This window comes from Artemia sp. Qi Xiang Cuo, chromosome 21 (assembly GCF_049724085.1).
Source record: "Artemia sp. Qi Xiang Cuo chromosome 21, ASM4972408v1, whole genome shotgun sequence".
In the NCBI taxonomy this organism is placed as follows: domain Eukaryota; kingdom Metazoa; phylum Arthropoda; class Branchiopoda; order Anostraca; family Artemiidae; genus Artemia; species Artemia sp. Qi Xiang Cuo.
Genome location: NC_142814.1, coordinates 20,724,927 through 20,749,373, shown reverse-complemented (window position 1 = coordinate 20,749,373; position 24,447 = coordinate 20,724,927). Strand labels below are relative to the sequence as shown.

Here is a 24,447-nt window from a genome sequence, read left to right as displayed (position 1 = left end):
CTATGATATTATAAATCTACACAGAAAGTGCATGTCAGAGAAAAAAACATTATTTTTTTTTATTCTTGGAAATCCATCATCTGTCTTTGCTTCCATCCAGCACACCTCCCCCCCCCCCCCCGCACCTCCATACAAAAATAATACTTAATACACGTCTGATGGAATAAGAACACCGAACCTGTTTCTGTTTATAATTTGTACCATTTCACTGTAAAAACATTTTGGTTATTATTATAATATTTTTATACCTATATTGTCATTTGATGTTAGTATTATGAATAATATTGCTAAGAAGATTAAGATTATTTATACATTTGAGGTCTACTAGAAATCAATGAGCCGCCTGAAGAGAGTAATATAAAAGGACAGACAGTTTCTCAAAAAAAAAAAAAATGAAAGACATGTGGCTGCTTAAACTATTTAACAGTTATACATGTAATTATAGATCCACTTGGAAAATACCTCAGACCAAAATTAAAAATAATAAAACGTTCTAGAAGACCAGATCAAAATGTTTTGGAAAATAAAAAAGAAAGAGATTGCATACAACAGGACAACTTGAGAAACTTTATTGTTTAGATACTTTAGAAAATACATATGGAGGATTCCAATACTTCAGGAGACATTCTAGCACCGTGTTATTTCTAAATTCTGGGACAACTTTAGTAGATATGGTTGCATGGATAAGCGTGCTGCCATGACCAGAAAGTGAGTAGCTCCTCGCTTGGCAAGACCATCCCCTAAGGCACTCTTGAGGATAAACGAACTCTATCAAGGCCATCCCCTAAGGCACTCTTGAAAGTCACTGAAATCTTGCATAACTGATTTTCTCTGGCACACAGTTCAACTGTGTTCAGTTAGAAAACAATTATGACAAGCAAAATGATTAGCAGCAATATAAATCGATGACACATCAATTTTACAAGTGAGTCATCTTTGATTTTTTTTTATCCTATGTCCCTTAGACAGGATAGGGTTTGTTCTATCAGCATGTTTATCTGTCAATAACATTTTCTAGATATAAAAAAACTGCAGTTTTATTGAAACAAAGCCTCCTCAGTTAAATCAACAAAATCTATCATTAAAAGGAAGATTAATTTGTCATCATCATCATTGGCAGTATAATCATCTTCTTCTGGCAATTCCCTCGGGGGCAAATGCATATGAAGAACGCCCCTCTTTGCTCCGTCTCCGTTGGTTGCTGTTCAATAACAGGTCTTATTGGTTCTATTTTACGGTGTTCTTTCGTTGGTTGTTGTGCTTGTTGTTCAAAAACAGGTCCTATTCATTCTATTGCATGGGGTTCTTCTTCTTCATTAGACCCCTCATCCTCAATTATCTCGGAATCGTGCCAATAGATCTCGTCATGTGGGTAAATAGACTGTGCCTCGTGACCCTACAATAAAAAAAAATATGAGACACTAAGAACATATTTTTGGGGAGTGGATGGGGATGGGTCTCAAAAGGAGCCTTTTTTTAAGTTTCAGAGAGAGAGAGAGAGAGAGAGAGAGAGAGAGAGAGAGAGAGAGAGAGAGAGAGAGAGAGAGAGAGAGAGAGAGAGAGAGAGAGAGATAGAGAGAGAGAGAGAGAGAGAGATAGAGAGAGAGAGTGAGAGGGACAGAGAGAGAGTGAGAGGGAGAAAGGGGGAGAGAGAGAGAGAGAGAGAGAGAGAGAGAGAGAGAGATGGATATCTGGATAGCACCAGATAAGCAGAAAGAAAGAGATAGAACATTAACTCACCTTCAAAATATCTTTTAAGTTGAGTTACTATATAATTTGAAAAGACACCGCAACTGTTTGGTAAGCTATCTGATCGGTTTTGTACAACAAATATGAAAGGGGTTGTCCGCTCCTCAACGCCTCGCTCTTTACGCTAAAGTTTTTTTTTATTATTTTAAAAAATAGAGTTTGTGAGACAGAGTCAAACTTTAGCGTAAAGAGCGCGGCGTTGAGGCGGGGCCAGCCCCTTTCATATTCGGAATAATTTCTTTTCGTTTTAAGTTTTAATGTCGCTCCTTACTTTCAGTTTAAAAATTTTGTTTTTTTTATTTAATTTCTGATCGTTTTTTAGTTAATACAGCTTTTATTTTGGCTCGCCGTCATTGAATAAGTAAACAAAATTTGCATAAAATTTTTTACTTTTCTTTTGCTAAATGGCTGTCTCTAAATTTGGTTCTGACGTAATTTACAAATTAACTTACGTAACGAGCTTCTATATTCGTATATTTTTCTTCTGGAAAAAAATACAAAGTTGCAGATTTTTGCAGATATGGGCTTGAAACCTATGTTATAAGGTTTTCTGATACACTTAATCAGACAGTGGGATTTTCATTAAAAATTTTTCACTTTTAGGGGATGTTTCCCCCCTCTTTAAAAAATCAGGTAAGTTTTTTCACGCTTGTAGCCTTTGATCAGTAATACTAAACTTAATAAAATTTTTATATTTAGAATTAGCATTATAAGCCCATTCTTTTGATACATTTATTGACATCAAAAGTATGTTTTTAAAAGTGTTGATAACTATTGAGCTCTATCGACTGTTTTTTTTTTATTGTTTTTTTTATTACGTATATGTTATTAAGTATAGTATTTGGTTCTACCTGTTGCATATAACAAACACTTTAATTTAAAATTTAAAAAAAATTTTAAGGCACAAACCTCAGAATCACAAAGGCCGTTTAATTAGAATAGACAGCTCTTTTGTAAGCACTAAAAAAAATGTAGCGTAAAGAGCGAGGTATTGACTTGGGGGAGAACCTCCTCATATACGTAAAAATTCCTGTTTATTTTAAGTTCTAATGTTGCTTCTTACTTTCAGTTGAAAATACTTGTTTTTTTAATTTAATTTCTGATCGTTTTTTAAATAATGCTTGGAAATCCGGAGCCCCCTTCATAGAAAAGTTCCTTGCCCCAAACAAACATCCTCTACGGAAAGATTCTCCCGCGTCACCCCCCCCGCCAGTCCCCCCCCCCACCACCAAAAAAAAATTCTTCCTAAAAATGTCTGTATACTTCCCAATAACCAATACAATATGTAAGCAATGGGCAAAGTTCATAACTTGCAGCCCTTCCCCTGGGAACTGTGGGGGATTAAATCATTCTAAAAGATATATTTAATAGATTTTCGACTATGCTGAACAAAATGGCTATCTCAAAATTTTAATTGGGTCACTTTGAGAAAAAAAAGAGCGTGGGAGGGGGCCTAGTTGCACTCCATTTTTTTGGTCACTTAAAAAGGGCACTAGAAATTTTAATTTCCTTTCCAATGAGCCCTCTTACGATATTCTAGTACCACTGAGTTAATACGATTACCCGTGAAAAAAAAAAAAAAAAAAAACAAAAAAAAACAAAAAACCAATAAACACGCACCCGTGATCTTTCTTCTGGCAAAAAATGCAAAATTCCACATTTTTGTAGATAGGAGCTTGAAACTTGTACAGTATGGTTCTATGATACGCTGAATATAATTGTGTGATTTTAATTAAGATTCTATGACTTTTGGGGGGTCTTTCCACCTTTTTTTGGAAATCAGTCAAATTTTTTCAGGCGCATAACTTTTGATGGATAAGATTAAACTGGATGATACTTATATATTTGAAATCAAAATTAAAATCTGATTCTTTTGATGTATCTATTGGTACCAAAATTCCGGTTTTTAGAGTTTCGGTTACCATTGAGCCGGGTCGCTCCTTACTTACAGTTCGTTACCACGAACTGTTTGATTGAAATGATTCCGAGTCCTCAGGACTCGGGACCAGCTCTTCTGTTGGAAACGTATGCAAAAAATGAATTTATTTGCCCCTCTTGTATGTGAGCAGTAGCGTATCCAGGGGGGGGCGGAGGGGCCTGGCCCCCCCCCCCCCCCTCGAAATTTCTTTTTTACAAGTTCCAATTTAGTAAGCTCTAAAATATTCACGGTTTTAAGTTATTTGCAACAACCGTCCCTTTTTTCATTTCTTGTTAAATGGCTATCCATTCCTCTAGTAAGCTTATATCATTATTTTATCATCAAACATGAAATTACCTCCTGTAATCAAACAAGATGTCAAGAAATTTTTCTCACTATTTAACCCTCGGAGCTGTAAGCACTAGATTCTCTGCGATGAAGGAATTGCGATAAGAAATCAGACTAGAGACGATAGTTCATTCAAACGGTGCTATAATTCCAGTGTAAGCTAAGCATTGAAACGGAAAGGTCGCGTGAGAGGAAAGAAAGAAAATGAAGCGACACCAGCCCAGCATTAAGCATTTCTTAAAGCTTGCTAAAACCAGCAATGACGGTAAAGAGTTTACTAATATTCTGACAATAGTTTGTATTTAATGGGTTTTGAAGCATGCCTGTGCTACTTCAAATTAAATGCAATTCCCAATTTAGATTGAAGACGACCAAATCCAAATTTGGAAATCTTCTCATAAGAATTTTTCTTAGCTATGACCAATTAAAGGAAACAGTAAAAATGGTCATTATTTTGGTGGGATCAAACTTTTTTGAAAATTAATCTTTTTCTAGAGCTCAAAATGGGATTATTAATAGTTCATTCATTTTATATTCTATTTCTTGTGTAACTATGAGCATGGTTAATGTTGGAATACTTTCATATTCCCGTATTTCCAGAAACAAAAAGTAGAATCCCGCAAAAACGGTAATTTTACCGTGTGAATTGATCATTTAGAGCCGTTCCAGAATTTTTAGCCGTGTCTCTAAAATTCAGTAGCCTACTTTTGAGGGGGGGGGGCAAGCTTAGACCAACCAAACAAGTCCTGTACGCAAATAATCTAATTAACAAAAGTTAATTGTTTTCAGTTTTCACGAGTTTTACGAGGAAAACGAGCTTTAGCAACCATTAGTAAAATCGGGAGAAAAATGTTCCGATTATGATTTAATTGCCAAAATTGATGTTTGCCCAGGAACAGCGAGCTAAGTAATAATTCAAGGGCAATTTTTGAAGCCTTGGAACAGTCGGGTAGAGAACATTTTCTTGATACTTTACTGTTAAGGTCACACTACATGATGCTACAACCGAGGGGCTAATAACTGACCGTTGCAGGTGTCCCTTCCTTCGTGCCTCCGGCTGTGCCTCCAGCACACCTAAAACAGCATGTTACTGGAAGCGAAGGAACACAGTTTTATCTATGGCTTATGGAAAGCGTACGGCGCGTTTTTTACGACGGCAAACTTTCTCCTCTTGAGAGGTTATCTTTACTTGGTCGTGTTGTTTACTGCGTTCGACATTGGAGATCCTAAGTTCTAAAAAGTAGATATTATGCTTTGAACGACAATTTTATTACCACAAACCTTTATCATTGCCTAGAGATAAATATGTATTCCCTAGTGCTTCTCATTCGTCAATTCAAACAGCTTGGGCTCGAACGACTTTTCAAACTCCGACATGAAGAGCCAACCATGTGAAGATTTTTCAGTAAGATGTGGTCTCAAACCAGCACTTACAGTACTGTAATAAACTTTTCGTTCCTCCAACTTCTACATCGAATTCGTCGATATGAAAGTATAACGGATTTTGAAGCTCAATATTCTAATGAATAGTTGTCCTTGCCCAAGGCCAAACGAGTTAGATCCATTGGTGTTGCGTCTGTCAGTTCCGATTTTTCTTTGCCCGGGGACGATGAAATCAAGCTCGAGCTAGGGCAAGCTCGTATTGAAAGCCAGCGAATAATGAAAGCCTTGATACCCGACGACGTACTTTCTGCTTTCGGTCACCAAGTACCGAATGTTCGTCTTTCTGCACTTCACGACAGTGACTCAGACGATGACTCAGAGGGAAATACTCTGTCCGATAAGCAGCAAAAGGCTTCCGCGACTGACGCTGAATCAGACTCGGAAAGTGATGGCATCTTTGAAGATTTGCCGGTGATTGCTCACTTTGTGAAACACCAAGTTGAGAAAAATTGGGTTAGTGAGCCTGTGACATACATGAAGAATTCTAGGTTTTGTCTTGTCAAGACTTCTGACGGCTCCATAACACCAATAAAAAATCCACGCTGTTGTGGCTTTCTTTGTGGCTTCAGTTTTTATGTCTTTGTATTGTGCGATTATTTCTGCACTTGAGGAAATAGGTGGTAGAATACGGTGCGACACGGAAGTTATTTCAAAAGCGAATGCATTGGTTTCAGCAGCAACCAAATTTGGTTTTATGTTCACCTTGGCTATGCTAAAGTTTATTAGTGCCATAATGCTCTCTGTCTCTAAGGCACTGCAAGCTAAAGACTTAGACTTAGTTGGGTGCTGTCAGCATATTAACCTATGTACTAATACTTTACTGCAGTCAAAACAAAATGATTTTGAAACCATTTTTCAGAAAGCCTATGAGCTTGCACAAGAGGTAAATGTGGCTCCAGCTGTTCTAAGGTCTATCCGCTGAAAGTCCATCAATGATAATGAGTCCATCAGGGTTTTTTATCGCGAGTCATTGTTAGAACCTTACTTTGCTTCACTTATTGAAGAACTTGATCAAAGGTTTTTGCGCGATCAGGAGGCATCTTTCAAAATCGGAAGGCTTTTGCTAGCTAATAACGAGTCATTAAATATTAATGAATTTGTGAACGCTGTTGCTGTTTACGAGGGATTTCACAGGGGTAGATGTGCGCTCGAAAGTGAGTTAGTCCTTTGGAAACAGAAGTGGCTCGGAACATCAACTGTTGCTTCAACTCTTGCGTCATGCAATGCAAGATTTTTCCCATGCATTCGAAGGCTTTTGACGATTTTTCAGACACTACCAGAGACTACCGCTTCTGCTGAGAGGAGCTTTAGCTGTCTTAAGCGATTAAAAACCTATCTGCGGAGCTCCAAGGAGCGAGGAGCGTCTGAATGGACTAGCTCACATGACCCTGAACCACGATATCCAGGTCGATGCTGACCAAGTTTTTGATCGATTTGCAGCCAAAAAAGACCGGCAGCTATTCCTGTGACAGGTTAGGTCGTCTTTCGTTGCTCGTAATATCAATACATTTCTTGCTTTCATGGCTGATATAATAGGTAGACTGAGGCCCCACCCCTCCGAAACCAAATTCTGGGCAATTTTCTTTGAGATAATATTATTTTTGATTTATTTGTATCTCTAAAACAAGGGTCCCATAGGCAAATATAAGTAATAATGCACTTCTTTATTTTATATTTTCTAAATTCTGCCGCTTCGTGGCAGTTTCAAAACAACTACTCGCCCAAAATAGAAACTCTCACTGCTTCTAACTTTTTTTAATTCTGACTTTGTTGGCAAAATATTGTCATCCATTCTCAAACAAAAAAAGTCTAAAAAAAGATAATTTTCTTGCTCACATGACTGCTATAAAAAGGTAGACTGACGGGCCCCCCCGAAGCAAAATCCTGGATACGCCACTGCATGTGTGTGTGTGTTTGTGTGTGTGTTTGCTCTTAGCGAAATCTGTAACTTATTATGCATGTGTTTGATAAATAATATGGATACAAATCCAATTTCCAAGAAAATTGTAGAGTGCAATATAACTGTGATAAGACTTTCCTCGAAAAAAACTCAACCCATTCATTTTAGTTTCAGAGAAGAGCTACAAAATTGACTACCTTCCTTGGCCCAGGACTACAAAATACCATCGATAATTGTCCAGTTTCAACAGGACAATGATCAGAAGTAGATATTTGTAAAGGTATATCATTTAGTATTCCCTCGGATTTCCAGTTTACAACAAAAGAGTTGAATAGCCTTATTGAAATTGTTGGATCTCATGTTTCCAGGGACATTTTTGATGATGACATTGCTATCAGCGAATTGAGTCCTATGCAAAGCAGTGCAGGACTTGAAAATACCGGCACCTTCCTAGAACCATGTGAATTTAATTTATTAGAATCTGCTCTAGGGCACATAAAAACACCCAAGGTAGTTTTTAATCCTCCAAAAGAGCAACTACTTAACGGGGTGTTATTTTAACATACCCTGTCAGTGTTCTCCACACCTACATTGACCAAATTTCAGTACTTATTAAGATTTGATTCAGAATTGGGGCAGTCAGAGAGGGATTAAGGCATCAGTAAATCAAAAAGTTTATTCACAAGGGGGGCCTAATCCCCCCAAGGTTTTGGAACTTTTGTTTTAATGAAGATCACTCATACCGAGACTTTCCCTATGACAGATACACTCTTTTCAGTCAGAAGTTAAGTAGTGACAAAGACAATCTCTACCTTGTGATTACATTTCTGACCTTGTCAGAAATGGTACTCATATCAGAGGCAACGCTGTAGCGTTGTCTATAGTAAAGGCCATACGGCTTCAATGTTTTATTATTATTATTTATTATTATTTTTCTTCCCAGAGGCACTTCGTATGGAAGGGGTCGTTTTAGAAGCTTCAAAGGGGACTCATTCGATTGGAAATCGAGAGTACTAGTGCTCTTTTAAATAGTCGAAAATGATTGGAGAGCAACTAGCCCCCCCCCCCCCACTCCCATTATTCCCCCAAACACATCCAATCAAAATTTTGAGATAGCCATTTTGTTCAGCGTAGTTGACTTCCAAATAGAAAATATATTTTTGAGGAGGATACCCCCCACAACCCTCAGGGCAAGGGTTTTAAGTTATTCCCTGGGGGCATCTAAGGTTGTTATAGAAGGCGTCGTCGTAGAAACTTCAAAACAGGCTCATTCAATTGGAAATTAAAGATCTAGTGCCCTTTTTAATAGTCGAAAGTGATTGGAGTGTAACTAGCCCCCTCCCCCCCCCCACGCCCGTCATTTCCCCAAACACATCCAATCAAATTTTTCAGATAGCCATTTTGTTCAGCGTAGTTGATTTCCAGATAGAAAAATATATTTTTGAGGAGGATACCCCCCCCCCCCCACAACCCTCAGGGCAAGGGTTTTGAGTTATGCCCTGGGGGCGTATAAGGTTTTTATAGAAGGCGTTGTCGTAGAAACTTCAAAACAGGCTCATTCGATTGGAAATTAAAGAGCTAGTGCCCTTTTTAATCGACGAAAGTGATTGGAGTGTAACTCGCCCACCTCCCCCCCCCATGCCCATCATTTCCCCAAACACATCCAATCAAAATTTTCAGATAGCCATTTTGTTCAGCGTAGTTGATTTCCAGATAGAAAATATATTTTTGAGGTGGACACTCACCCGCAACCCTCAGGGCAAGGGTTTCAAGTTATGCCCTGGGGGCATATAAGGTTTTTAAAGAAGGCGTTGTCGTAGAAACTTCAAAACAGGTTCATTCAATTGGAAATTAAAGGGCTATTGCCCTTTTTAATAGTCCAAAATGATTGGAGGGCAACTAGCCCCCCCCCCACGCCCATCATTCCCTCAAACACATCCAATCAAAATTTTGAGATAGCCATTTTGTTCAGCGTAGTTGAGTTATAGATATAAAGTACATTTTTGAGGAGGTAACTCCCCCTCAACCCTCAGAGGAATGGCTTTAAGTTATGTCCTGGGGGCATATAAGTTTTTTATAGAAGGCGTTGTCATAGAAACTTCAAAACATGCTCATTCGACTGAAAATTAAAGGGTTAGTGCCCTTTTTAATAGTTGAAAATGATTGGAGTGTAACTAGCCCCCTCCCCCCCCCACGCCCATCATTTCCCAAAACACATCCAATCAAAATTTTCAGATAGCCATTTTGTTCAGTGTAGTGGCTTCCAGATAGAAACTATATTTTTGAGGAGGACACTCCCCCACAACCCTCAGGGCAAGGGTTTTAAGTTATGCCCTGGGTGCATATAAGGTTTTTTATAGAAGACGTTGTCGTAGAAACTTCAAAGTAGGCTCATTCGATTGGAAATTAAAGGGCTAGTGCCCTTTTTAATGGTCAAAAGTGATTGGAGTGCCACTAGCCCCCCCCCCCACGCCCATCATTTCCCCAAACACATCCCCCCTAGACACATTCCCCTAGACACATCCAACCAAAATTTTGAGACAGCCATTTTTGTTCAGCGTAGTTGATTTCTAGATTGAAAATATATTTTTGAGGAGGACACTCCCCTACAACCCTCAGGGAAAAGGTTTTAAGTTATGCCCTGGAGGCATTTAGGGTTTTTATAAAAGGCGTTGTCGTAGAAACTTCAAAACAGGCTCATTCGATTGGAAATTAAAGGGCTAGTGCCCTTTTTAAAAGTCAAAAGTGATTGGAGGGCAGCTCGCCCCCCCCCCTACGCCCATCATTTCCCGAACACATCCAATCAAACTTTTGAGATAGCCATTTTGTTCAGTGTAGCTGATTTCCAGATAGAAAATATATTTTTGAGGAGGACACTCCCCCAGAACCTTCAGGGCAAGGGTTTTAAGATATGCCCTGGGGGCATATATGGTTTTTATAGACGGCGTTGTCGTAGAAACTTCAAAGCAGGCTCATTCGATTGGAAATTAAAGGGCTTGTGCCCTTTTTAATGGTCAAAATTGATTGGATTGCAACTAGCCCCCCCACCCCTACGCTCAGCATTTCCCCAAACCCATCCAATCAAAGTTTCGAGATAGCCATTTTGTTCAGCGTATTTGATTTCCAAATAAAAAATATTTTTTTGAGGAGGAAACTCCCCCAGAACCCTCAGGGCCAGGGTTTTAAGATATGCCCTGGGGGCATATAAAGTTTTATAGAGGGCGTTATCGTAGAAACTTCAAAAAAGATTCATTCGATTGGAAATTTAAAGGGATAGTGCCCTTTTTAATAGTCAAAAGTGCTTGGAGGGCAACTAGCCCCCCCTCCCCTGCCTACGCCCATCATTCCCCTAGACACATCCAACCAAAATTTTGAGACAGCCATTTTTGTTCAGCGTAGTTGATTTCTAGATTGAAAATATATTTTTGAGGAGGACACTCCCCCACAACCCTCACGGCAAAGGTTTTAAGTTATGCCCTGGGGGTATTTAGGGTTTTTATAAAAGGCGTTGTCGTAGAAACTTCAAAACAGGCTCATTCGATTGGAAATTAAAGGGCTAGTGCCCTTTTCAATAGTCGAAAGTGATTGGAGGGCAGCTAGCCCCCCCCCCCCCCCTACGCCCATCATATCCCCGAACACATCCAATCAAACTTTTGAGAGAGCAATTTTGTTTAATGTAGCTGATTTCCAGACAGAAGATATGTTTTTGACGAAGAATCTCCCCCAAAGCCTCAGGGCAAAGCTCTTAAGTTATGCCCTGGGGGCATATAGGGTTTTTTAAACGGCGTTGTCGTAGAAACTTCAAAAAAGGTTTATTCGAATGGAAATTCAAAGGGATAGTGCCCTTTTTAATAGTCAAAAGTGATTGGAGAGCAACTAGCCCCCCCCCCACGCCCATCCTTTCCCCAAACACATCCAATCAAACCTTTGAGATAGCCATTTTATTCACTGTAGCTGATTTCCAGATAGAAAATATGTTTTTGAGGAGGACACTCCCCCACAACCCACGGCAAGACTTTTAAGTTATGCCCTGGGGGCATAGAAGGTTTTTATAGAAGGCATTGTCGTAGAAACTTCAAAACCGGCACATTCAATTGGAAATTCAAAGGGCTAGTGCCCTTTTTAATAGTCGAAAGGGATTTGAGGGCAGCAAGCCCCCCCCCCCCACGCCCATCATTCCCCCGAACACATTCAATCAAAATTTTGAGATAGCCATTTTGTTTAGCGTAGTTGATTTTTAGATAAAAAATATGTTTTTGAGGAGGACAATCCCCCACAACCGTCAGGGCAAGGGTTTTAAGTTATGTCCTGGGGGCATATAAGGTTTTTATAGAAGGCGGTGTCGTATAAACTTGAAAAAAGGCTCATTCGATTGGAAATTCCGAGGGCTAGTGCCCTTTGTAATAGTCGAAAATGATATGAAGGCAACTAGCCCCCTCTCACGCCCACCTTTTCCCCAAACACATCCAATCAAAATTTTAAGACAGCCTTTTTATTAAACGTAGTTTTAAGTTTTGGAAATTAGGTCTTTGAGGATTTCAACTCCCCCAAAGCCCTCGGGGCAAGAGTTGTAATTTAAGGATTCACCGAATCCTTCATATTATTTCTTATGGAAGGATGCTCGTATAAACTTTAGAGAGGGCTCGTTTGATTGGAAATTGAAAGTTTTTGTTCACTTTTAAGAGTGAAAAGAGATTGAAGGGCAACTAGCCCCTCTCCCTCCTCCACGCCCTCAATGCATCAGATAAAAATTTTGAGATAGACATTTTGTTAAAATAGTTCAAATTTCTGATAACAAAAACCCAGGTGTCGACACAGCCCACCATGGCCCAGGGGTAGGCGTTGTAAGTTATGCCCTGGGGCATAACTTATTAAGAGGGGTTTATAACTTATGGGAAGGGGTTTTGTATGGGAAGAACACAAAGGAAATCTATTATAATTATCCAATTATTAGGTAAAATACATACTCTGTGATAGATGCAAAATTGCTTTGGCACACAAATTCCTATTAAGGTCAATTCCAAACAGCCGTGATCCCTTTGTGTCAGCAAGTGAAATGGTCTAAACCCCCTTATTGGAGCTATTTTTTCAATCCGTTCATTGTTGTCAATCGCTGTCCACAAGTTATGTAAGCTGTCTATTGTTCATATATAAGGTTCTTATCACATAGGTAATCGTATAGACTTTGATAATAGCCTCATTCGATTTAAATTGAAAGTTCTAGATCCGTTTTTTAAAGTCAAGAATAATCGGACAGTAAGCACCCATCCATGCCAAAAAAAACTTGAAACTTTTGCAATCAAAAACGAACAAAAATTAATTAAAAAAGACTTTCCGAAAAATAAGTTTTTTAAAGAAAATTAAAGGCCATATTAAACTTAAGCTCCAGGAGATACAAATACCAGTTAAAATTCAAACTCAAAACGACCAAAAATAAATAAAAAATCATAGCAAAAAACATACAACAAGTAATAATATAAATGAATAAATAGATCTTAAAGCTAGTAATGCTTAGATTGAATAAGAAAATCACGCTTAAAACGAAAACAAATATTTTGCTATTAAAGTATAAATGAAACTTAAAAGGAACAGAAATTAAATAAAAAATTAATGCAAACAAAACATACAGTATATATTAATGTAAATGAATAAATAAATCTTAAAACGAGTGAAACTTAAATTGAATGTGCAAATCAAGTTTAAATCGAATAAAAATGCAGAAGCCTAAAACCTACTGCGTCATTGGCGCTTTAATGAAAATGAATTATATTACAAATGTTTTCTTTTGTACTTAATGTTGAAAATAAATATTAAAATTACAGTAAAATTTTGAACTGATGAGCTTTTAGCAATTAATATCATTATGCATCAATTATTCAGTTTAATTTATTAGTTATTTTCAAGATCGGTCAAGACAAATATAGTTTCACTACAAGCAAAATTTGGATGCTGCCATCTTCTTTAACTGTAAAAACCTAAAGCCTTCTGCGTCATTAGTGCTTCACTGAAAACGAATTACTCGTATATTACAAATTTATTATTTTCCAGTTCTTACAGAATTGAAAATGAAAATAAAAATTACAGTGAAAAAAAAATCTTGAACTGATGGATCTGTCAACAATTAATATTATTATATATCTAATATTCAATTTGATTTTGTTTATACTTTCCAAGACTGTTCAAGACTCATAATGCTTTGCCATTTTTTTTTTAACTGTGCCATTTTTTTTAACTAATCGTGGTAGTTTGTTATGAAAACATTCTATGGCTTCTAGCCATTTCTATTTGAGTGGAAAACTGCACCTCAAACTTTGTGGAACATGTATTTTCTTGCATGAAACACCAAAATATAATAAAATGTCAAGTTTCGGAGTGTTTCACCGCTCGCAAGCAAGTGCCATTGGTATTTTTGAATCCGCATGGTCAATTTAGGGGGTGGAGGACAGGCTAAATCTCGTAGCAGCCCCATTCCGTCGTGGTATGGTTCACATTTTCAACACCTGGCGTCCGGACTATCATATAATCTACCAAGCATACAACTACCCCAAATCAGTATCAATAAATAAATGAAACCCAAAACGAACAAAAATTAAATAAATATTAGAGTCAAACTCAAAACGAGCATAAATTAATGTGAGTAGGGTTCAAAACCCCTATGCTTTCTAAAAGCCAGAATATAATTTGTACTTTACTGAAAAAAAATTCAAATGAGTTTACTGAAAAAAAATGTGCATTGTCAATTTAATATACATATGCTGATATTTATTTCGTAAAATCTTAATTAATTTTTGATTTCTTAAAGTTACAAAAGTGAAAATATTTCAAAGAATTGTTTTCAGTAAAGCGCCAATGACGCAGTAGATTTTAGGCTTCTACATTGAGAGGATACCCAAACTCTTGTTTGTATTTATTTTTATTCGATTCAAACTTGATTTGCATATTCAATTTAAGTTTCACTCGTTTTAAGATCTATTTATTCATTTACATTAATATATATTGTATGTTTTGTTCACATTGATTTTTTATTTAATTTCTGTTCGTTTTAAGTTTCATTTATACTTTAATAGCAAAATATTTGGTTTCGTTTTAAGGTAGATTTTCATATTCAATCGAAGCATTAATGGCTTTAAGATCTATTTATTCATTTATATTATTACTTGTTGTATGTTTTTTGCTATGATTGTTTATTTAATTTCTGTTCATTTTGGGTTTCATTTATTCTTTAATAGTAATTTCTGGTCGTTTTGCGTTTGAATTTTAACAGGTATTTATATCTGCTGAGGTTAAGTTTAAATTGGCCTTTACTTTTCTTTGAAAAACTTATTTTTCGGAAAGTTTTTTTTTAATTAATTAATAGAAATGGTACTCATACCTTGTCAGAAATGATACATTTAATCTTTTCAAAATTTGCAGTAAAGTTCTTATAGTTTAACGAGCGAATTGCCAACAGTTTCGCTCATGGAATTTTATTTTTAACCATACAATTCCTATAAATTTCCATGTCAAAATTCAATTCCACATAGCACGTTGTTACTCCCTTGCAACGTTTTTATTTCCTCGTTGTGTATCAGTATAAAGCACACCTTCGAACTAACAAACATATCAGAGAAATCATGTCACTCCCCGTTTCTGATTTTAAAATTAAAATTTGATTTTGGGCCTGACGTTTGACCAGTACTGGATAGACCTCCCCAACCCAACTGGTATAGTCCATCCGAGAACTGATGATTTTACTGTTAGCCAAATCATTGATCACAAGATGGCCCAGTCCATTGTCCTCAATGTGCTTCATGATTGCAATTAACCCAAGTTGTAATATGGATATATTCACATTGTTCACTTTAGATGTAAAGCATAATTGTTCTTCCAACTTAAATTTACTCAAAGATGTAACAAATCTACCAAACATATCATCCCACTCAAATGTTAGCCAACAATTGTTTGCAATTTCCACTGCTACATTGTGGACTCTTATCTGTATATTATTATTTTCAACTCCTTAAAGTTGCAATAGTGTAAAACCACTCATTTTTAATAATAGAAGGTTTTTTTCAAACTTCAACCAATATAAGCTAGTCAAATGTCAATGTGGAACTGTGATACTAACTCTCCATCGAACTTTTATATCCACACTCAAGGCCAGAGAAATTGATCATGCAAGAGTTTATTGACTCCAGTGCAAAGAAACTTGGAACTACTCTAATCCATACAAAACTTTGGTGCATGACAACACTCTTATCCATACGACACGATGATGCATGACCCCCATAGAACTCATTGCGGGGAGGAGTCATAAAATTCTCAGAATTTATTGCGCAACTACCATCCTAAGTCATTGCGCAACTAACTCTCAAGACCAAAGAAATCAGTAATGCAAGAGTTCAGTCACTTTCAATAGTGTCTTAGGGAATCGCCTTGATAGAGTTCATTAACCCTCAAAACTGCCTCAGGGGATGGCCTTTACAAGCAAGGGGCTACTCCCTTTCTGGCTATGGCAGCATGCTTATCTTTACAAGCAAGGGGCTACTCACTTTCTGGCTATGGCAGCATGCTTATCCATAAGACCATATCTACTCATCTTCTGTTTTATAGGACACGTCAATGTCAGGATTAAATTGTACACCTGTATTATACAACACTACTTGTTTAGTAATTAAAAAAAATGTTTTACTTGCTATCTAAATGAATTTTTTTTAGTAATGGTAGACTTCCAGTGGTGTATCTAGATAGAAAAGGACTTTAAAATCTAGACCCCTCCCCCAATAAAAAAACAAAACAAAAAAAAACAATAAGATCATCCAAAATTCACATTTCTCTATCAAATAATCCCTAGATAAAAATTTATTTTAGTTTTGATCCTTTAGACATTGTATCTTAACTTTGAATAGAACCAGGAAAACTAACTAACAGTGGGAAATTAAAAAAAATACAAATATAGAAATGAGCATACGTATGTTCTTACCTCTGTCCTATAATTGACTCCAGAAGTGACTTATCTAGGGATAAACGTAGAGCCATTCGTGGGATAACTAGTAGAACAGACATCAACATAGCAAAGAAACCGGTTTCTTTCACACTGAAGCATATAAAAGAGAATATACCTCATGTATTAAATTTGTTTTACATCAAGAAAACATAAGAACTACCAAACAAAATAGAAGCTCATTTACTCCTTATTTTTGTATGGTACTGTTAAACATATTTTTTTCCACTTATTTTCTGTAATTGACTAATTGATGGTTCACATTTAATTCTTATATTTGGACTTGTACTGGGTCTTGACTGAAGTATTAGTAAGTAAATAAGTAATTACAACAGCATAGGCATAAATAACTTACATTTAGTACACTGAAATTGGGTGAACCTAAATATGATGAGTTCCTGGTCCAGACAAAAAGTTTATAACACATATACTGATTTATCCTATCTGACAATTAAAAAAAAAAGTTGGGTTTCTGTGTGCTTTTTGATTAACTATGATGGCATTAATGCATACTAGAAGCCTCAGAAACAGAGGACAGACGAGCACAAGCACCAAATTGATTGGTAAAATAAAATTATTTAAGTTGGATATCTGTATTACATACAATTTGTCTGTGGTTCCTAGCTTCTTCAAGAAAATCAAAATTTGCATTCAATGAGAAAATAGATTACAAGTTCTTCATTTTGTTTCAAGTTGATCACCCGTTTTGTTCCTGTATAGGGGCCATATTCTTTTGAATAATCAAATTAAAATATAAAACAGAGATAAACTTCAATAATTTGTTGTTCTTCTTGTTTTTAAGGGGACCAGGTATTTGGGGATGATTTAATTATTATTATGAGTAGTTTGTAGTTTCCTTGGCACATTTTTCATTATTGCATATTATCCTCCATGAAATTTATTTGGCTTTTTGAAGTTTTTTTTTGCAGTGGTTCATGCTTACTGCCTATACCTTTGATACAGCTCTTTATTTTGAGGGTCCTAGCTTCTTCAAGAAAATCAAAATTTGCATTCAATGAGAAAATAGATTACAAGTTCTTCATTTTGTTTCAAGTTGATCACCCGTTTTGTTCCTGTATAGGGGCCATATTCTTTTGAATAATCAAATTAAAATATAAAACAGAGATAAACTTCAATAATTTGTTGTTCTTCTTGTTTTTAAGGGGACCAGGTATTTGGGGATGATTTAATTATTATTATGAGTAGTTTGTAGTTTCCTTGGCACATTTTTCATTATTGCATATTATCCTCCATGAAATTTATTTGGCTTTTTGAAGTTTTTTTTTGCAGTGGTTCATGCTTACAGCCTATACCTTTGATACAGCTCTTTATTTTGAGGGTCCTAGCTTCTTCAAGAAAATCAAAATTTGCATTCAATGAGAAAATAGATTACAAGTTCTTCATTTTGTTTCAAGTTGATCACCCGTTTTGTTCCTGTATAGGGGCCATATTCTTTTGAATAATCAAATTAAAATATAAAACAGAGATAAACTTCAATAATTTGTTGTTCTTCTTGTTTTTAAGGGGACCAGGTATTTGGGGATGATTTAATTATTATTATGAGTAGTTTGTAGTTTCCTTGGCACATTTTTCATTATTGCATATTATCCTCCATGAAATTTATTTGGCTTTTTGAAGTTTTTTTTTGCAGTGGTTCATGCTTACAGCCTATACCTTTGATACAGCTCTTTATTTTTTGTGTCACTTCTTTCTTCTATTAATAAATATTCATGGTCTAGTCTACTCCTTATTTTCTACAATGTTCAGATAGAGATAGAATTCAGAGCTAGGATATTGACTCATAGTTACCACTAAGCTTAGGTGAAACCAAATAATTCCTTCCAGCAAATGGTCTGGCAAAAAACTGGAGATCCCTCCCCTCTCTTGAGTTCAGATTTGTCTGGACATCCCACACACACAAATAGGACATTAGCTTTTAATTTATTTAATTTTATTAGGGCACTAACTAGGATGGCATCTGACAAATTCTTCTGGTGTACAAGATTGTTCCAGGTACCCTCCAAGTATAAGTTGGGAGCTGCTAGAGTATTTTAATCTATTTAAGACACAAGCTTTAAATGCATACACAATTTTGGAAAGTTTGACAAAAATATAAATTTCATAAAAAGCACATGGAATTTACAGATTAACTGAATTATTAGAATTCTAGAAAGTAAACTACTTTCATCTTGGGTATCAAAGAGACAATTAATCCCATACAATACACAAATCTGATATTACATGAATGATAAAAAGATTAATTTAGAGTTGAGATAATTTTGTTTTGCTTCCTGTTTAGGCCTGAACTATTTAGTAGACTATAGGAGAAATAATTCAATTTTGTCTGTAAAATTACTGGAAATATTGGTAACTTCAGTGCAACTTCTATTCTTTGTTCCAAAGTCCCTATGTTAGCAAAAGTGTCAGATTTCTATTTCTTATTAGTATAAAGATATAAAAGCAGTGATACTGCTTCTGCCTTCTTATTTTTAACATTTTTGTTAAATAAAGTCTTAAAATAAGTATAATATTGCAAAGCAGAAACATTTTCGATTCTAGCAATGAAAATTGTTTGTTTCCCTTGCAGTTTTAATTCTTCATACCTTCAGTTGTATGATTTGTTATAGGGCTTTTGAGAATTAAGAGAGAAGTCTAGTTTTGAGTAAGCTTAGCATAACCTTTCAATTCTATGGGCTCATGTTTTAGAAAAATATGTCAGCTGTTTCCAACATTTTGGAAAGAACCAACAATATTTCCCAAGAAGTTTTTTTTCTCAGTAGTACCACTGAAACCCTAATGGCTAACCAACACATTGAAAACTATCAAGTTTTGCAAGGCTCTATCCAACAAGTTGTTTTCTAGGTGGCCAATTGGTTTTTGTCAACTTCATGCAGATAAAATAGTCAGTTTTGTTGTCTTTGACCAACAGAAGTCTTTTATGATGTAGTGATGGACCAACAAAATATTAAGTTGTGTCAACTTCATGGAGATGAAGCAGTAAATTTTGAAGTCATTTGTCTGATGGAAGTCTAATAAAATTACATTGGACCAATGAAATGCCAAGTTTTTTAGGGCTTGGTTTGACAAGTTGTTATTTAGAGGGGAAATTGGTTTTGTTGACTTTGTGCAGATAAAGCAGTACATTTTGTTGTTCTTTGCCCAATGACAGTCTTTAATGACATTCCATTGGATTGACAAAATACCAAGTTTTGCAGGGATCTACTCAACTAGTCATTTTTTAAGGGGGCCAATATATTTCTGTTGACTTTGTGCACATGAACTAGTAAGTTTTGTCAGGCTTTGCCCAGTGAAAACCTTCAAGAAGCTTAACTTTGCACTGAAAGATAGTGACTTTTGTCAGGCAAGGCCTGACAAAAGTCTGTTTTGAGGACCTTTAGAGTGGGGGGGGGGGTCCCCCATCCTCGGTCTTAGTGGCAGCCCTGTAGCCCAAGGATTATCTAACCACAAAATTCTTACTTTATAATATGCAGGGTATTTTATTCATCTGATTATTGCAGCATACACTGATTAAAATAAATTTTAATTATAATTTTGTAAATTATGTATACAGTAACAAACAGAGCTGAATTGCAGTCTGAAAAGATAACTGATTTAATATACAAGTTATAACACATAACTGTATTGATGCAATGGAGACATATACAACCATTAGGACAAGGGAGGATGAATTGCAAGTAAATTGATTAGTATATTTGGAATGTGCTTAAAAAAAGGAATTGAGTAGGCTAGTTCACCTTGTTAAAATGTCAATTTTTCAATGGAAAATTGCATGTATTGACTAAGAAAATGGTATTACTCTTTTCCACTATGAAATGGTATTCCACTTCCCCCTCTAATAGTCTGATATAGCAAATACAAAAGAAAACAAAAGAAATGTAAAGAAAGTGGAGAAAGCATTGAAATATGAACTAAGGAGGTGTGAAGTGGAGGCCATGGATAAAATTGCCGAGGATTTAGAAGATGCAGCTAGACGGCATAATAGTAAAATATTGTACGGGCAAGTTAACAAATTGAGAGGTAGTAGTCAATCCGGACGTGCCCCAGTTAAAGATAGGAATGTGGTGTCAATTAGCGATAAGACAAAAGCTAAATCAAGATGGGCAAAACATTTTGAGACTTTTCTTAACAGAGATAGATTTGCAGGAAAAATATAGAGGAAAATGAAAAAGTTTGTGATACCTTGGAGATGAAGGAAGATTTGTTTTATGAGGAGGAATTAGCAACAATACTAAAAGGATTAAAGAATAATAAGGCTCCAGGTGCTGATAGGGTAGTAAATGAGTTTCTTAAATATGGTGGCTCTGAGGTTAGAAATAAGTTATTGGAGATTATGAATATGATTTTTGAAAAAGGGGAAGTACCTAATGATTTTAGGAAAACCTTAATTAAGCCACTTTATAAGAAAGGTGATAGAAGTGAGTGTGGTAATTATCGAGGCATTAGTCTGGTCTCTGTAGGTAGCAAATTGCTTAGTAATATGATACTTTTTAGACTGAGAGATGCCATAGACAAAGTTTTAAGAGAAGAGCAGTGCGGTTTTAGAAAAGGTAGAGGATGTGTTGACCAAATTTTCACTCTTCGGTTAATAATTGAGAAGTGCCTAAGTTTTCAAACACCGTTGGTCCTCAGTTTTATAGATTATGAGCAAGCGTTCGATTCTGTTGATAGAGGAGCTTTAGTAAAGGTTTTATCCTTGTATGGTATACCAGACAAATACATTAAAATGATTAGTGCTATGTACTAGAATAACACTGCTGCGGTTAAGGTAGGAAATGAGGTTAGCAGCTGGTTTTGTTTTAAATCGGGAGTTAAGCAGGATTGTGTTCTATCCTCCTTTATATGGATTATTTTGATGGACTGTGTTTTAAGGAGCACAGGAAAGGCAATGGGAGACCACGGAATCAAATGGGGAGGAAAAAGTCTCCTGGACTTGGATTATGCTGATGATTTAAGCATCCTAGATGAAAGTGTGAGCAAAATGAATGAAGTTTTAGAGGTTTTGCGAGTTCAGGGTGCTAGTATTGGTTTGAAAATTAATGTTAGGAAGACCAAGTCACTAAGGCTAGGAATAAGTGAAGATGAAAAGGTGACGTTGGGTAATGAAAAGATTGATCAGGTGGGCAGTTTCACTTACCTTGGTAGTATTATTAGTAAAGATGGTGGGAGCAGTGAAGATGTTAAAAATAGAATAGCCAAGGCTCAGGGTGTTTTTTCACAGTTAAAAAAAGTCTGGAAGAATAGGAAGATAGGTCTGCAAACCAAGATTAGAATCTTAGAAGCTACAGTGATGACAGTGGTCAAATATGGCTTTGAAGCATGGGCACTCTATAAAGTAGATGAAGATTTTCTCGATGTTTTTCAGAGAAATCGCTTAAGGATTGTTCTGGGTACCCGGTTGCCTGACCATATTTCATACAATGGGCTATATGAAAAACGTGGTTAAATACCTCTCTCTAGGTCTTTAATAAACGACAGGTTGAGGTGGTTAGGGCATGCGGTGCGGATGAAGGATGACAGATTGCCAAAGATTGTTCTTTTCGGCCAACCATCTAGGGCTAAACGGAAAGCAGGTCGTCCCCGTCTGGGGTGGGAGGACGTCATAAAGGAAGATTTAAAGGAAGTGGGAACTTCGTGGGCAGGTGTAAAAAGGGAGGCTTTGAATAGATTGGGGTGGAGGAGGAGCGTGCATAGCTGTTTCGGCCTCAGGCGGCTTGGTGCTGCAATGAGTTGTTAGTAGTAGTAGTAGTAGTAGCAATAAGCTACATAAAAAATAACAAAAAAAAGAATCTTATCTTTATAATATGCAACAAGTGTTAATGAATCATATTTTCCTGTTTTTTCCTATTTTTGAATCAGTTTTATTTAATTATTGTTAGTTTTTTTTTACCAGTCTCATGCTTATATAAGACCATTAGAGGAGGGCTGGTGATGAATTGTTGAGATTGGTGGCTGGTATTTACCCCCCTATGGAAAATAAAGCTCCAAATTTGAGAATTTCATTTGAGTTTTATTTTTTTTAATTTCTGTAGGGGGAAGGGATTTTGGTACTTGTGTATTATGTGTCACTCACTCAAGTTTATGCTCTGTAAAATTTGAGCACACTATTTTTTTTTAATAGTTTCTTTGTTTCTTTAGAAATAAATTTGGGCTATAGATATGCACATTAGGGGGGGGGGGTAAAGTATAGTGAATCTGCATGCAAAATGTGTTTAGTACAATTATTCTGCATATTATAATAATATAATAATAATCTGTATTTAAAAGCCCACTAAAGCAATATACAAAAAGACAAATACTAAAGAAAAATTACACTTCATTTGACATCCTTCCCATCAATACAAAATTTCCTACTGCCACAATGCATATCTATCTATATATAGATAGATAAGTATATTTTAAAGCTAAACATACTGCCATGAACATAGTAAATGACATAAATGAAATGCAAAAATAGCATGAACTTTGATCAGCAATCATCATAAAACACTTAAATGAAACATTACATTAACCTAGTAAGTGCTTAATATATGGAAAAATGATCATTGATAAAAAAAACACTTAAATAAAACATTACATATACTTTATCTAAGGATTTTTTTAAATTTTTTTAGTTAACAAAATTTTCAGATACCTTGATATTCTACTGTAAATTTTTAGTGGCCATATACCTAGAAAGAATTGTTTTCTAACTTCAAACTGTCAAAATACTTTACCCTCCCTTTTATGTGTAAATACATAGCCCAAATTATATATTTCCCATATATTCTATCATTCGACTTTGTCTTGTCTTGCAATAAGCTGAAAAAAACTAGCAAAGAAACTGGTTTATTCCAGAGATTTACACATCATAAACTTGAATAAGTGGCCTACATTACTCAAGTATCAAAATGTCTTCCTCCTACAGAAAACAAAAAAACTTAAATAAATTTCTCAAATTTGGAAAATCCTGGAAAGGGGTTAAGTTAGGGAACTGGAACTTTCAGGGATGGGTCTACAGACTAAATTATATCCCAGGAAGGTATTTTGAAATACCTATCTCTACTCCTTCTCTCTCCAAAAGGTCCTGAAATTTGCCTGTATGACCTAGCCTATTAGCCTACTGCTTTTGGTTCAGTATTTGGACTGATAAAATACCAAAAGCCTGCAGATTTTGAAAAATATATCCACCCCTCTTGTAACTTTTTAGTGAATATGTGTCACTGTCTTTTTATGGGCTTAGCCTATGTAGGCTAATCTAGCCTATATCTAGGCCTTTATAGGTTATTGTGGCAGAAGCAATTATTTTTTTTTTTGGTTATTTTTGAAAAGAAAACCATTTTTATCTCCATTTCCTGTTATATCAGAACATTATCAATTAGCAAAATCAAATTTTAGAAAACATGTGATTCTTATGACAAAATCAATAAGAATTCCAAATAGGGCTAGGTCCTTTTGTTAGACAGTGAAAGGAAAATATAAAACAAAGACTAAATATTTCAATGACACAGTTGGTCATCATCATCAGTTAAGTTACTAATGTAACTCTACTGACAATTAGTAACTCTACTGATGATGATGACTGACTGTGTCATCAAAATATTTAGTCTTTGTTGTATAGGCTATTTTCATTTCACTGTCTAATAAAAGGACCTATCCATAATTGGAATTCTTATTGATTTTGTCATAGAAAAGGCAGTGTGATCATGGAGAAAATAGTAATTATCAATTATTCTACAAAATTTAAAAGTCATGGAATTGATGGATTGCTGTGTAAAGACAATGTTTTCTCTTTACTGTTTACTCTTACGCAGTTTGAGAAAATGAAAAACTTTAGGCTACTGACCTCATGATTGGTGCTCCTAGTAAAACTGCAACAACGTAGCTTAAGACAAAGCATTCAATGAACCTCCTGTAAACCTTGAGCATCATTGAATCTCGTGTTTTATACTTAAATCTGTTGCTCGTAAAGTGCTCAGTGTTGGCACTCGACCGTTACGGCTCCGTGGCGCCGGCCTGGTCAAAAAAGCGGCATTTCCGCGGCATCCTCGAACCAAAATGTGGTAAAAACCACGGCATGCCGAAATTCTCGGAACAGGTGTGTTTTGT

General features: G+C 35.9%; 1 protein-coding gene across 1 annotated transcript in view; it reads right to left on the bottom strand.

Annotated features, from left to right (window-relative positions):
• The window catches only part of PIG-F (phosphatidylinositol glycan anchor biosynthesis class F), a 36,076-nt gene extending 11,763 nt beyond the window's left edge, over positions 1-24,313 (bottom strand). The window contains exons 1-2 of the mRNA XM_089106551.1: positions 24,185-24,313; positions 16,321-16,434 (exon numbers count right to left, since the gene is read on the bottom strand). Coding sequence (XP_088962677.1) covers positions 16,321-16,434; positions 24,185-24,270 — 200 coding nt within the window. The 5' untranslated portion in view covers positions 24,271-24,313. The remainder of the gene's footprint in view (positions 1-16,320; positions 16,435-24,184) is intronic.
• Positions 24,314-24,447: the final 134 nt, after the last annotated feature.